We start from the raw sequence: 12,182 nt of genomic DNA on the forward strand, positions 1-12,182 counted from the left end.
GTTGTTGGTAGTATTTCGCATCAGTTTTTTTATGTGAGCGGCTGAACCAGGATAATCACGTTGTGCTAACATTGCTTCATTCCACAGAATGGGATCTTAACCCGACAATTACCACTTTTTCTTTTCCTCATCGGTCCATTCCATAGATTCCAATGAATAGTAATTGTTAAAGTACATTGCCAAATATAGTATGGAAAAAATAATAAAAATATTACATGGATTGAGTTTGATTATTTGACTATTTTTCTTCAAACAATCCTAAGTTGAGGAGTCATCTCTACTTTCACGACATTGGAGTGCAGTTTAGGGATGGGCACGGGTCGGGTTCGGTTGGATTTCGATCAATCTGACTCGATCAGAAAATTTTACATCCTCCACCCGACTCGAATCCGACCTGATTTTTTGAGATAAAATTTGAACCTGATCCGATCCAACTCGACCCAAAATAATATATTTAAATTTCGTTTAACTGAACCGATCTATTAGATACCCATGGTGCTAATTAAGGTGAGTTGGGGTGAGTTGCTTGACTCTGCGATCTATGGCTTCAATACTGATATTGAATCTAATATTGTTTGAATGTAATATTGATACGAGTCACTAATTATTTATATCATTAAGAAAACATCAATATTAAGTAGAGAATATTCAATATTAAAATTGGCTACTATTGACAACGTACATGTGTACAATATATTTTTAACTATTACCAACGTACATATCCTATAAACATAATTACTCGAACATAAACCTCAAAAAAGTATTTCATTTAACCATTAAATAGATCCGTTGAATCTCCGGTTCTTGCTTCGCTCCCGAGGAAATGCTAATAACATAAGGGAAAATGTTCGTTGCTTTTTATGCAATTAAGGTCAGATAGTATAGGTTCTCGAATATAAGTCATGCTTATTATTTTTTTCTAAGAATATAAAAGAAAATGCTTATTATTTAGTGGTCGAGCTTCAACTTCAGTTTCAGGTGGCCTTGGAGTTCATTTCTTCTCAAGCACAACATTATAAGAATTTTTTTAAGCAAAATGATATTGTTTTAGGTCTTTTGGGCGGCTAGTTTCCCCCTATATTTTAATCGAGTAATTAGTTCTTCTTAATCGAGTGACTAAACAAATATTCTATCAAATGTTACAATGAGAAAGCGAGTTGGGAAAAAGCAAGCAAGATCCGCCGTTTTATTTGTTAATACAGAAGTTACTTTCCAAGCCCCAAAAGGTAACTGATTGGTAGCTAGCAGAATCGAAGAAAAAAACGCTATTTACACACAATCAAAATTTTTGTTACCGCTGATCTGTTCTCCATTCAACAGTCAACCCTTCCTCTTCTCTTAGATCCCTTGTTAAGGTATTTCCCCCCTACACTTTCCTCATTTTTATGATCTGATTTCGGTCCTAAGGTTTCCCCAGGAAAGGCAAGAAAATGGTCAAGTTTTGAATCTGATTAGAACTTTAAGTTTTGTCCACTTCCTTTTCTGTCTAAATTTGTAAAACTTTATGTAAATCGATTTCAAATTTCACTGTCTCTAGGTTCTTAATGCTGAGCAAAAGTCTTGATTCAGGACTCACTAAAGCGTCATGGTATTAAACTATCAATTTCTTAGGAAATTGTTTCTTTCTTCCTTTTTTTTCTTTTTACTTTCTCAATGATCGTTAAGTGAAAAGCTTGTTTATGTATTTGTTTCCTTGCAGAATTACCTAGTTGGAGCTTTCAAGCCGCCGTGTAATATTTTCATATCATTCGCTGATGGTAGAAACCGCAAGCAGGTATATCTCGCTTCTGACATTTTAAGTCAATAGGAAAAGTTTTCTTTTAGATGCAATGCAGAATGCATCATGATTTTCCTTTATACTTTCCAAGAAGTTAAATAATAAAGTTGAGATTTAAGTAATTGTTCATTACATATTTGTTTCACTTTTTTTTGGAATGCAAAAGTTTACATAAAGCGTGTAATTTTCGCTGCATTTGATTTTGAACTCGTTTACTTATCTTCTCTCCAGTTTTTCTCTTTTTGAATCAAACTTTGTTCAACAGTTGTGCTCTTGAGTTCTAAATGACATTAGATTCAAATATACTCTCAGATCAACGTTCTTTTGTAGATACCGCTAAAGAAGGAAAATGGGAAAACAGTTATGGCTGCACTCTTCCAGAACCAGGAAAATATTGTAGGAGAGGTAGTGTTTTTCATCTTTCCATCTCAGGGCTTATGATTGAGGCATCTGCTTGTTATGTCCAAACTGTTCTATTATTATTTGCAGTCAAAACTGTATCAATTATTTTACTTCTTATTGCTGATATTTCAGGTAGTTATAGAACCAATACATGGGAAGAAGGTTGAACATAATGGTGTTAAAATCGAGCTCCTTGGTCAGATAGGTGTGCTTCATTGCTTCATTCTTTTCACTTTAGGTCTTCCATTTGACTGTTAGCTGGGGATATGCATATAGTTGTTATTGCTTGACTTTTTTAATCTTAAATGTTATATATAATTTAGCCTAAGAAGCAAATATATATGTATATATAAAAATTAGCTCGGGCAATCTTTAGTTCTACTTACTATTATGTTGTTTTTACCTTTGTTATAGCTGGCTCTATTATCTACTTAAATTTGTCTGTAGAGGTTCTTTATTTCAAATTTTATAAATAATATGTAATTTTGAAAAGGTCATCTTCTAGAGGTGCGCACAGATCTCAGTTGAAATCACTACATCATTGCAAACATCTTGGTACTCCACAATGTAAGTTTTTTTTTTTTTTGATAAGAATAGAATGCCTCATTAAAAACCTCCCTCTAAGTAGTCCACTGCCCTAAGGCAAGAACCCACTAGTGGAAGGAGGAAAAGAGTGCATCAATCTATTAATGATAAATCAATTACATAAAAATTAAAAACACTCCTTGAAATCAGTTTTTACCATATGGTGTTCACTAAGGATACTCAGATCTCAAAAAAAAAATTTTTTTTTTGTCATTTCATCTTCTTAATGCACCACAATCAAGGTGTAAGGAGTGTCTTTTTATCAGTTTTATCATTTTCCTATCTTGTATTTGTTTGCTTGTTCAGTTAAATTACCTGGATTAAGATCATAGCATGACAGGTTGAAATTTGTTATTCACTCTTTTTTACCTCTGAATATTTTCTGCATCAGGTCCGCAATTATACTCCACCTCCGTCAATCAATAACAGTATTAAGGTAAGGAAATTTTCTTTTATTTCCCAACGCTTATTTGGTTTAGGTAACTCGTGAGATTGAAATTAAAAAATATGTTGCACTAATACGGGAAAGGGATGAGAAATGACAATTTCTAAAATTATAGGGTATGGATCCTATCAAAAAAAATTATAGGGTATGGGTAGTGGGTACGGCAAGGGTACGCTAAATATGAAATAAATTTTAAAATTTTAAAAGACATAAAAATGTCATAAATATTCATTAAAGTTTATAGTAACTAGAATTCTTTGATAAAAGTTGGAGATTGTAGTGGATATAAACCAAATTTTCAGCACGACTTGGATTTAACTTTTTTTTTTGGATAGAAGTTGGAGGTCTCATTAAAAACTCCCGTCGTATTCGTTTACATACTAAGAAGTATATTAGCGAACATTGGAAGGAAGAAAAGAGTACCTCATAGTTTATTAATAATAATACCCAATACATAAGATAACCCAGAATATCCTCCTATGGTGATATACACCATTACAACAAACACCTTAAACTCACACATCGTCATCCAAAAGCCACAGTCGACTATCACCTTATTTCTAAGTTACACCTCCAGCAATAAGATAAAAAACAACGCAGAAGAACATAATAAAAAAGAAAAGCAACACCTGCAACCATTTAAACTAAGTCAAAGCCACAATTGAAGATAGGAGATCTAATAAGATTTCGTCTTTGTCAGGGGCCCAAGAGTTTGGTTTGAATGAAGGCTCAATCTCATGCACCATGATTTTGAAGTTGTCACCGACCTTCAATTCCAACGTCGCATCAATTCTCACAGAGCCTTTGTGAGGACTTGAATTTTTGCCCGATCAAAAGATGATGGTGACTGATAGCTTTCGTCGATTGCTAATAAATAACCCCACTTATCTGCAATGTTTTTGAAAGTATCTCAATTCCATGCGTGAAAAGGAACACCCTCGCAAACTAACAATACTCGACGAAACTCCACTACCAAACTCTTCGACCAAGCTTCGACTCTGGAGAACCACTTTGCGAGAGTCTCTGATTTATCGTTCTTGACACTTCTCAATGAAGCAGAGTCTTCGAAAATCATTAATAACGCATTTCCAGCAGCTCTCATTAAGGAGAAACCAGTGAGGCCCTTCGTTTGCATTTGTCTAGCGAGATGACCTATTTTGATAAAGTCTTTGCACCACCCCACCAGACATTTACTCAACACTTGAAGTTTTTCTTCGTCCATAACACCTTCTACTTCACAATTATTCTTCCTCGAATCACCTTCCATCCCAGAATTACGGTGAATAGTTGTAGTGGTCTTTCTCAAAAAAAGACTGGCGAGGTTTGAATTTAGCCAAAGATACACTAACTTTGCACCCGTCAATGTGAGATCCATCCATTTCTGAGATCGCTTTCCTTGCTTCTTCGATTGTTGCAAAACGAATGAAACCAAGGCGAAGCCCTTTCAAATTTCTTTTGTTTGGAATGAAAGCGTCAATAACCCGACCGTGGGTGCAAAATAATGATCCAAACCTCTTCCAATGGAACGACTTGGATTTAACTTATTCCTCCTAAGTGAGTGGACAAATGAATAAGTACTCTATTTTCTTTCACAACAAAAGGATAAAGTAGGCTTTCCAAGAACTTTGAAAGCCAAAGATTGGAGCAATGGAGTTTTGACACCAAAGTTAGTCTACCAACTTTTTGGATCCGAAGAATACCTCTTTGTAAGAGAAATTTGTCCTAACTAAAAAATAAAATAAAATCCTAATTCATCTATATATTTAAATCTTAAAAAAATCATGAGTACGCTTGAAGGTCAAATATCGTCCCCGACACGTTCCCAAGCTGTACCCATCCCGTACCCTTGTTGAGGACGTATCAGGTACAACACTGAGTTGCTGTACCCGTGCTACATAGATTAAAATATCTTTCCTTGTGAAACTTGACAAATATTTTTGTATCAAAAGTGGATTGAACTTGTCTTTCTGCTTCAATGTATTTGCTTCATCTATTCTGTTTTTCATCATATCAAGATTTGTAGTATGCCTTAATTTGGGCCACTGTTATCACATTTCGTCTTAAGATAATGTTTGGATATAGATTTTTAAAATTGTGTAAATTGAGTGATAACGCACATAAAAATATAGTATTCATGATTATTTCTCAAATCCCTTGATTTATTGAATGCCAATTTAGTAGTGAATTTGAAATTCCTAAGGTAGATTTGGAAAATTGGATTTGAATTCAAAGATAGTGTAAATTGAGTAATAAAATGCTTAAGATTGCAACATTCATGATTATTTCTCAAGTCCATGGATTTGTTAAATGCCTATTCAGTAGATATTTTGAACTTTCTAATACAAATTTGGATTAAATCCTTGTTTTTATGTTTTTCTACTATGTTTTCTATTCTTTTAACTAAATATCCATAGTGTATGTGTTTTTTTATGTAAATGAAACCCAAATCCTAATTTTGAAATTCAATTTTCCAAACGGAAGATAAAGGAACTTATGAATTGCACAGATTCATGTTTTTCTTAACTATTTGTTATATTGAAACCCAACTAATTTATTCATAACATATGCACTTCTTTCTTACAATTTATATAGAAAATGAAATCCAAATCCAAAATTTTAAAATCATCATCTCAAACGTACCATGAAGAGATTATCATTTAGTCCCTTTACAAATTCCATGGTGCTATAAGATGTCTCATTCTAGTGCCTGATATTCCCAAAGTTTCCTTGATATGTCAGTAATTTTTGTTAAAGCTATTGAAATGACCTTAAAAGTGCTACTTCAATTGTTTCCTTGGCGATTTAATGGTTGATATGACATGTAGCTACTCTATACCAATTTTGATGTCTTGGAATCTCAAATTGACTTTATTTATTTCTATTGATTGATCATCTAGATGGAAGTTGGGATTGAGGATTGTCTACACATTGAATTTGAATACAGTAAAAGCAAGTATGTTACTCAACATGCAATTTTCGATGGGAGTTCATGTATAATCCCATGCCAATTATTTTACACCAAGTTGGAAGGGTACTGATGTGTTTATGTTTGGATTTCAACTATTCAGGTATCATTTGAAGGATGTCATTATTGGCAAGATATATTTTCTTCTTGTTAGAATAAAACTAAAAAATATGGAGCTTGAGATCAGGCGCCGAGAGTCAACTGGATCAGGGCCAAATACATATGTTGAGACAGAGACCCTTGCTAAATTCGAGTTGATGGATGGTGCCCCTGTCAGAGGTTAGCAAACTTCTCTATCCCATACCCAACGTCATGTTTTTAATGCCACAGATTTAGAATTCTGTGCAGATATCTTAGATATTCTTTAGCCCACAGCACTTTTACTATCATGCTTTTATAGAATACCTCCTAGTGTTGATATTTGTCTTGATGTTCGTATTGATGAATATGCTGCTATGACTTTATTTTTCTTGAAGTTTCCATGTACGCACGTATTTGAACATCGGTATGTGGAATATACTCTCGAAGGACCTTCCAAATTAATGAATAGACTTGGTAGCAATTGAATATACATCACGTCAGACACATCCTAGTAGCTGTTGCTCCCAAAACCAAGTAACATAGGGCAGCGATACTGGCCAAGTATTGTACGGTACATGCTACAGTTGTTGGTCAAGATCGCAGCTCCAGTTGGAATACTATCATTTAGACTAAGTTTCGATTATAAGTTCTTTATGGAACTGAGAAGTTGATTGTCGTACTTATACATGTTTCTCCTCAAAAAATTACTAGACTGATATCGTCTTTTATAATAATTCTAAGGTCCGTAATTAATGAGCTCTTATCTAAACCATGATAACATTCTGCTGGATTTTGGATTGGTCAGCTTTATTATCTAGTTATATATAAGGCCACTAGGCGTATCTAACTTGAGCTGTTATGGATGCTTTTGCAGGAGAATCAATTCCAATCAGACTGTTCTTAAGTCCATATGAACTGACGCCAACATATCGTAACATCAATAACATATTCAGTGTGAAATACTATTTGAATCTTGTGCTAGTGGATGAAGAAGATCGACGCTACTTCAAACAACAAGAGATCACTATGTACCGGATTCTTGAAACTTCATAAGTCTTCTTTCAAATCCGGACGTGTTCAGACATATGAAGATCATAATACTTCGCCTCTTCCCGGTGTAGTTTGAGCCTGTTAATGAAGTTTTTTTTGGCTGTTTTGCACGAATGCACTGGTTTCGTATGATGGCACGGTATTCGTATCCCTGTCTTGCTTATCCATCATATATTTTTCGAATCGATGAACAGAAAACAAATTATAAAAGAGGGTTCCATTGCTGGTTGTAGACTTTGAGGAAGTTGGCAGGCTTGCTTGGTGAGTCCTTTCTTGGTTTTTTTTTTTCAATTTAATCTCTAGTCATTTTGAATAAAAGTTCTTGTACTTTTTTGGGGGTACATTGTTGTACTGTTTTATGCATCAGTATTTCTGCCATTAGAAATGTTTTCCAATATTTTTATCCTTTAATTTAGGGGGAAAACAGTAAATTTATTAGAAATTTTGGTGTCCTTGCACCAAAATGTTTTTTCAAATTAGTTCAAATTTATTAGAAATTAACCTATAGACAAAAAATTCAAAAATCATTCATCAGTCTCTAACTAAAATTATTTTGGTGGCTGATCGATTGATCAATTAATTCGATTTGATAAACTGATTGATTAAAATCGAATTGTACACCCCCTATCCAAGCTTTCCAACTCTAATATCAAAGAAAACAATTGGAAGATCCATGGCTGTGTAACAGTCGGGAAACATGGGGCACGACAAAAAGCATGAGCAAAAAGATCAAAGTCATTAGAGTTGGGATTGATTTACTTTGTTTCTTCCATGTCCTCCTCATTTTTCCAGACAACATCCTCAAGATATGTTGAAAGGTTTTTATAGAACTGCAGATGAACAAAATCAAATGAATGTTTTAAATGGAATATCTGTAATGAAGGAGAAACTTTAGAACAGACATAAACTGTCACTATATTGACTAGAGAGACTTGAAGATCACCAGACATGTATTCAGACATAAATATGAGAATATGGTTATATGTCAGCCATCTATTTTCACTAATCTAACGGTCCTAAATGTGTGTAAAACTAATTAGTTTTATGCGCCTTCGAGACGGACACTCACTTCGAAATCCATATCACATAAGGAGGCAGATTAGAGCGTATGTAGGTAAAAGTGCAATCCTTGATCACAAAAAGATAGACCTTTATCTCAAGCGAATTCCATAGGTCATCTTAGCTATTCTATAATGTACACTATGCCATTACATTGGTTCATCAAACTCAGAAAAACACAGTATTAACCCGAGAATGCAACGACTGAGATAATCGAGTGGTACCTTATGAAATTCGAGAGTGTCCCCCTTTGATTTCCGCAGCTCAACCATATGTAAAGAAGGTGCCACTTGAAATATCTGATTCACATGATAAGAAGTTTGATAACTGCACAATATGAGCCAAGAATAGAACGAAAAATTTGGTGTAAGTTACCTCCGTTGCCACGTTAAGGTTTCCTTTCCTCCCGGCCTTTGAGTTCTCGAGTCTCATCTGATGTTAAATTTTAAGAAATAAGTAAATTCGGTATTGAGATTTCAGTAATTTACCTTATAACATGTTTAAGATTCTATCACCTTGTAGTTTTTCTTGTGGACATCGAAGCCGAGAGGCTTTGCGGCAGCTTCAATCATATGGATGATCTCATCAGCCGGACATTTAGACGTAAACCTCGTTTCCCTCTTGAATCCCTGCAAAAAATAGAAATACTAATAGTTCATATCAGCCAATTCGTTTCCGGCTCCATTCTCCAGACAGTCGACACATATATCAGATAGTTACAAGTATCAATAGCCTAACAATATCAGAAACTGTTTGATATGGCAATGGACAATCAGCACATATCCCTTCGGGTAATGATAAATGCAAACCTGTTCTGCATCGAACAGATTCCCAAGGTTTAACCCTTTCGACATAGAGATTAAGTCGAAAGCGTTCATAGTTGTTGGTTGTTCTTCTTCTCTCTTTTCCATCACGTGGTGCACCTATTACAGAACCAAAATGATAACTTGTTAGGAAAAACAGAAGTTCATTAGCACCAACTATAGCAGCACTTGTCCCGTATCGATACATCGGTTATTCTTTTGGAAAGACAACATCCTCTTACTTCGGAATCCTTGAAAACAGCTTCGACATCATCTAAGTTGACATCGTCTTTTTCCTCGAATTTGGGAGGTTTATAACCTTTCTTAAACCATTCATCCTGCAAAATTTCCGGAATGGTAATGCGCTGCAACACGAGAAAGAGTGATGTATTCATTAACATTAATTATGCAAACACTTGAGCATAATTGAAGCATCATCTACATTTAGAGGTTCTGACTTACAGTCATGGGGTTCGGATCCAAGATCCGAGTTATCAATTTCATTGCACTGAATGATAGCCAAGGGGGGCAAGTGAATTCAGCTGCCCAAATCTGTGGATTTGTAAAACGAGAGTTAAAAGCATGCAATGGTTAACATTGGATAACTTGACATACACGAAATAACCAACCTTCTTATATAGGTTCATAAGATTAGAATCATCGAAAGGCAAGTATCCGGCGAGCAAGACAAAGAGTATGACGCCACATGACCAAAGGTCCGCCATTGCACCATCATAGCCTCTATCATTAAGGACCTATATAGAAAGGAAAACAAAAGTAAACCATTAAAAAGGAAAACCAGAGGTTTGAAGGGGTTACAAATGCTGGATTGAAAACAAGGTTCCGAACCTCGGGTGCGACGTAATTCGGTGTTCCGCAGGTAGTGTGGAAGAGACCGTCATCCTACAAAATCCAACTTCGAATAAGAAACATTTCTTGATGTTCTAAACATCATCAAAGGTGAATATATATGGAATTACACATATGGAAGATTCAAGAAAGCTTGAGCTTTCAGATATCAAAAGCTTTATGATTATCAACAATGTGGAAGAGAAGTGTTGATATATTTACCCTGACTTGCTGAGACACTGCACTCAACCCGAAATCTGAAACTTTGAGATTACCGTAAGCATCCAAAAGCAAATTTTCAGGCTACAACAAGATAAAGAGACTATAAATTTAAATCCTTTTTTCGATCGAAAGCATAACTGGCATGTATGTATAATGTATGAACATATTCATCCTTCAAGGGTAGCAGTTTAAGGGTACCTTAAGGTCCCTATGGTAGACACCCCTGCTATGGCAATAATCAACAGCATTGATGAGCTGCTGAAAGTATCTCCGGGCCTCGTTTTCGATCATCCGACCATGATTTACCTTCATTCAAGAAACGGTTAAAGAGCTGATCCATGACCCCCTGAATGAAAACCTTACATATATGCAGTAATAACTTCCTATATTACATTGAGATCGATCCATGACCCGGAACGAAAACCTTAAATATTTGCAGTAATAACTTCCTAAATTACAATGAGATGGATCCAACACTTCAACAACTCACAATTTTATCAAACAGCTCTCCCCCGGTGGCGAACTCCAACACAATGAATATCTTTGTCTTGCTTCCCATCACCTGAACAAGAAAGAATGCACCAGATATTAAGAAATTATTCGAAGCTCGTTGCTTCTTGCCGGTTATTAAAACCGGTTCGCATGCTGCTCTTTCATCCTAATCGGATGCCGAATCATATGTAGACTGATGCAAATGTGCATACAAGTCACAATACAGAGAAACCTCATGTAAACGAACAACATTCGGATGCTTTATCAGCTTCATTGTAGCTATTTCCCGCTTGATCTACAAAACAAGCACACAGAAAATCATGTAAAGAAACCTGTACTCATTTCAAACATCCAATGATCCTTCATATACACAAAAAAAAGGGAAAAATCGAACCGAACTCGTAATCGACTGAGGCACCTAATCCGAACAGCATAGGTTTTGAGCATCATTCTCAAATCATAAAGCAAGAGGCAAGAACTTGAAACAGAAGAAAACAAACCTGTTCAGCCATTTTATGCTTGAGAACCTTCTCTTTATCAAGAATTTTAAGTGCCACTGGTGCCCCAGTCTCAGAATTCCTAGCAAACTTCACCTTCGCAAATGTCCCTTCCCCAATAGTTCTTCCCACTTCATATTTACCCATACGACGCTTGATTTTAGGTTCATTCATTTCTCCTATGTAACCCCGGGTTTCTTCTACAAGGTTTTTGAAAGCTAAGGACTGTAACAGTGAAATCAAAAACATTTAAAAATGGTGGCAAAATGAAAAGTAAATTCCAGTGAAATGCTGTGAAAAAATCAAAACAAATGTAAAATGCAGAAAAAAAAGAGGGGGAGAAAGGTATATTACAGCCAAGGAAAACAGCCAAAATTATTATGAAACAACCCACCATATAAAGAAATTACAAAACAGATTTTTCCTACCAACCTCATATAGAATACCCAACAAGAAGCATATTGAAATAAACAAATGAAATTTCCCAGAAAAAAAAAATAATTTCAATTTTTTTTGAGCTTGAGGTGAGCTGACAGCCGAGGCCAAAGGGTTGAGAAGCATCAAACAACAGTCAAAGTTTTGATATTGAATGTACGTAAAGACACGAAATTTAAACAAAATTCCATAACGGTTCTACAAAGTATGGAACCATATATGTTTTTTTTTTTGAGAATATGGAACCATATATGTTAAATGTATAGCGAACTACACAACTAAAAAATTATAATTTTATTAAAATTTAATAAGTTAATTTTAAGCAAATCCTTATACTTTTTAATATTTACATAATAAAAACACATTTTCTTGTGTACATCGCTTTAGTGGTACGTTGCGATATACGCCGTGTGCTGTAGACTTATACACACACAACTGCAGGTATAATTAAATAGTGATTAAAAAAAGCATATAGTTGAAAGATTAAAATTATTTGGTTATCTTAATTACGAAAACTTAA

General features: G+C 34.9%; 1 protein-coding gene and 1 pseudogene across 1 annotated transcript; one reads left to right on the forward strand and one right to left on the reverse strand.

The window, feature by feature from the left end:
* The first annotated feature begins 1,295 nt into the window (after positions 1–1,295).
* LOC120124487 lies at positions 1,296–7,578 on the forward strand (annotated as a pseudogene).
* Positions 7,579–7,908: 330 nt separating this feature from the next.
* LOC120124485 (CBL-interacting protein kinase 32-like) lies at positions 7,909–11,803 on the reverse strand. The gene is made up of 15 exons (XM_039143148.1): positions 11,660–11,803; positions 11,231–11,452; positions 10,963–11,025; positions 10,729–10,800; positions 10,437–10,544; positions 10,239–10,319; positions 10,017–10,070; positions 9,797–9,922; positions 9,630–9,719; positions 9,410–9,532; positions 9,174–9,287; positions 8,880–8,993; positions 8,740–8,796; positions 8,589–8,663; positions 7,909–8,135 (listed from the first exon to the last, which is right to left on the reverse strand). Exons 1-15 carry the CDS (start codon positions 11,786–11,788, stop codon positions 8,061–8,063), a joined length of 1,503 nt encoding a protein of 500 aa, XP_038999079.1. The 5' UTR covers positions 11,789–11,803; the 3' UTR covers positions 7,909–8,060.
* Positions 11,804–12,182: the final 379 nt, after the last annotated feature.

The sequence above is a fragment of the Hibiscus syriacus genome, unplaced genomic scaffold (genome assembly GCF_006381635.1).
Source record: "Hibiscus syriacus cultivar Baekdansim isolate YM2019G1 unplaced genomic scaffold, ASM638163v2 tig00110418_pilon, whole genome shotgun sequence".
NCBI lineage: Eukaryota > Viridiplantae > Streptophyta > Magnoliopsida > Malvales > Malvaceae > Hibiscus > Hibiscus syriacus.

Coding starts and splice junctions, on each gene's coding strand:
- LOC120124485 (XM_039143148.1), bottom strand. CDS start 11,788: ATGCTTCTCAACCCTTTGGCCTCGGCTGTCAGCTCACCTCAAGCTCAA. Junction 10,071..10,238: donor CAGTGTCTCAGCAAGTCAGG/GTAAATATATCA, acceptor TGGATTTTGTAG/GATGACGGTCTCTTCCACAC. Junction 9,533..9,629: donor TGGATCCGAACCCCATGACT/GTAAGTCAGAAC, acceptor CTCGTGTTGCAG/CGCATTACCATTCCGGAAAT.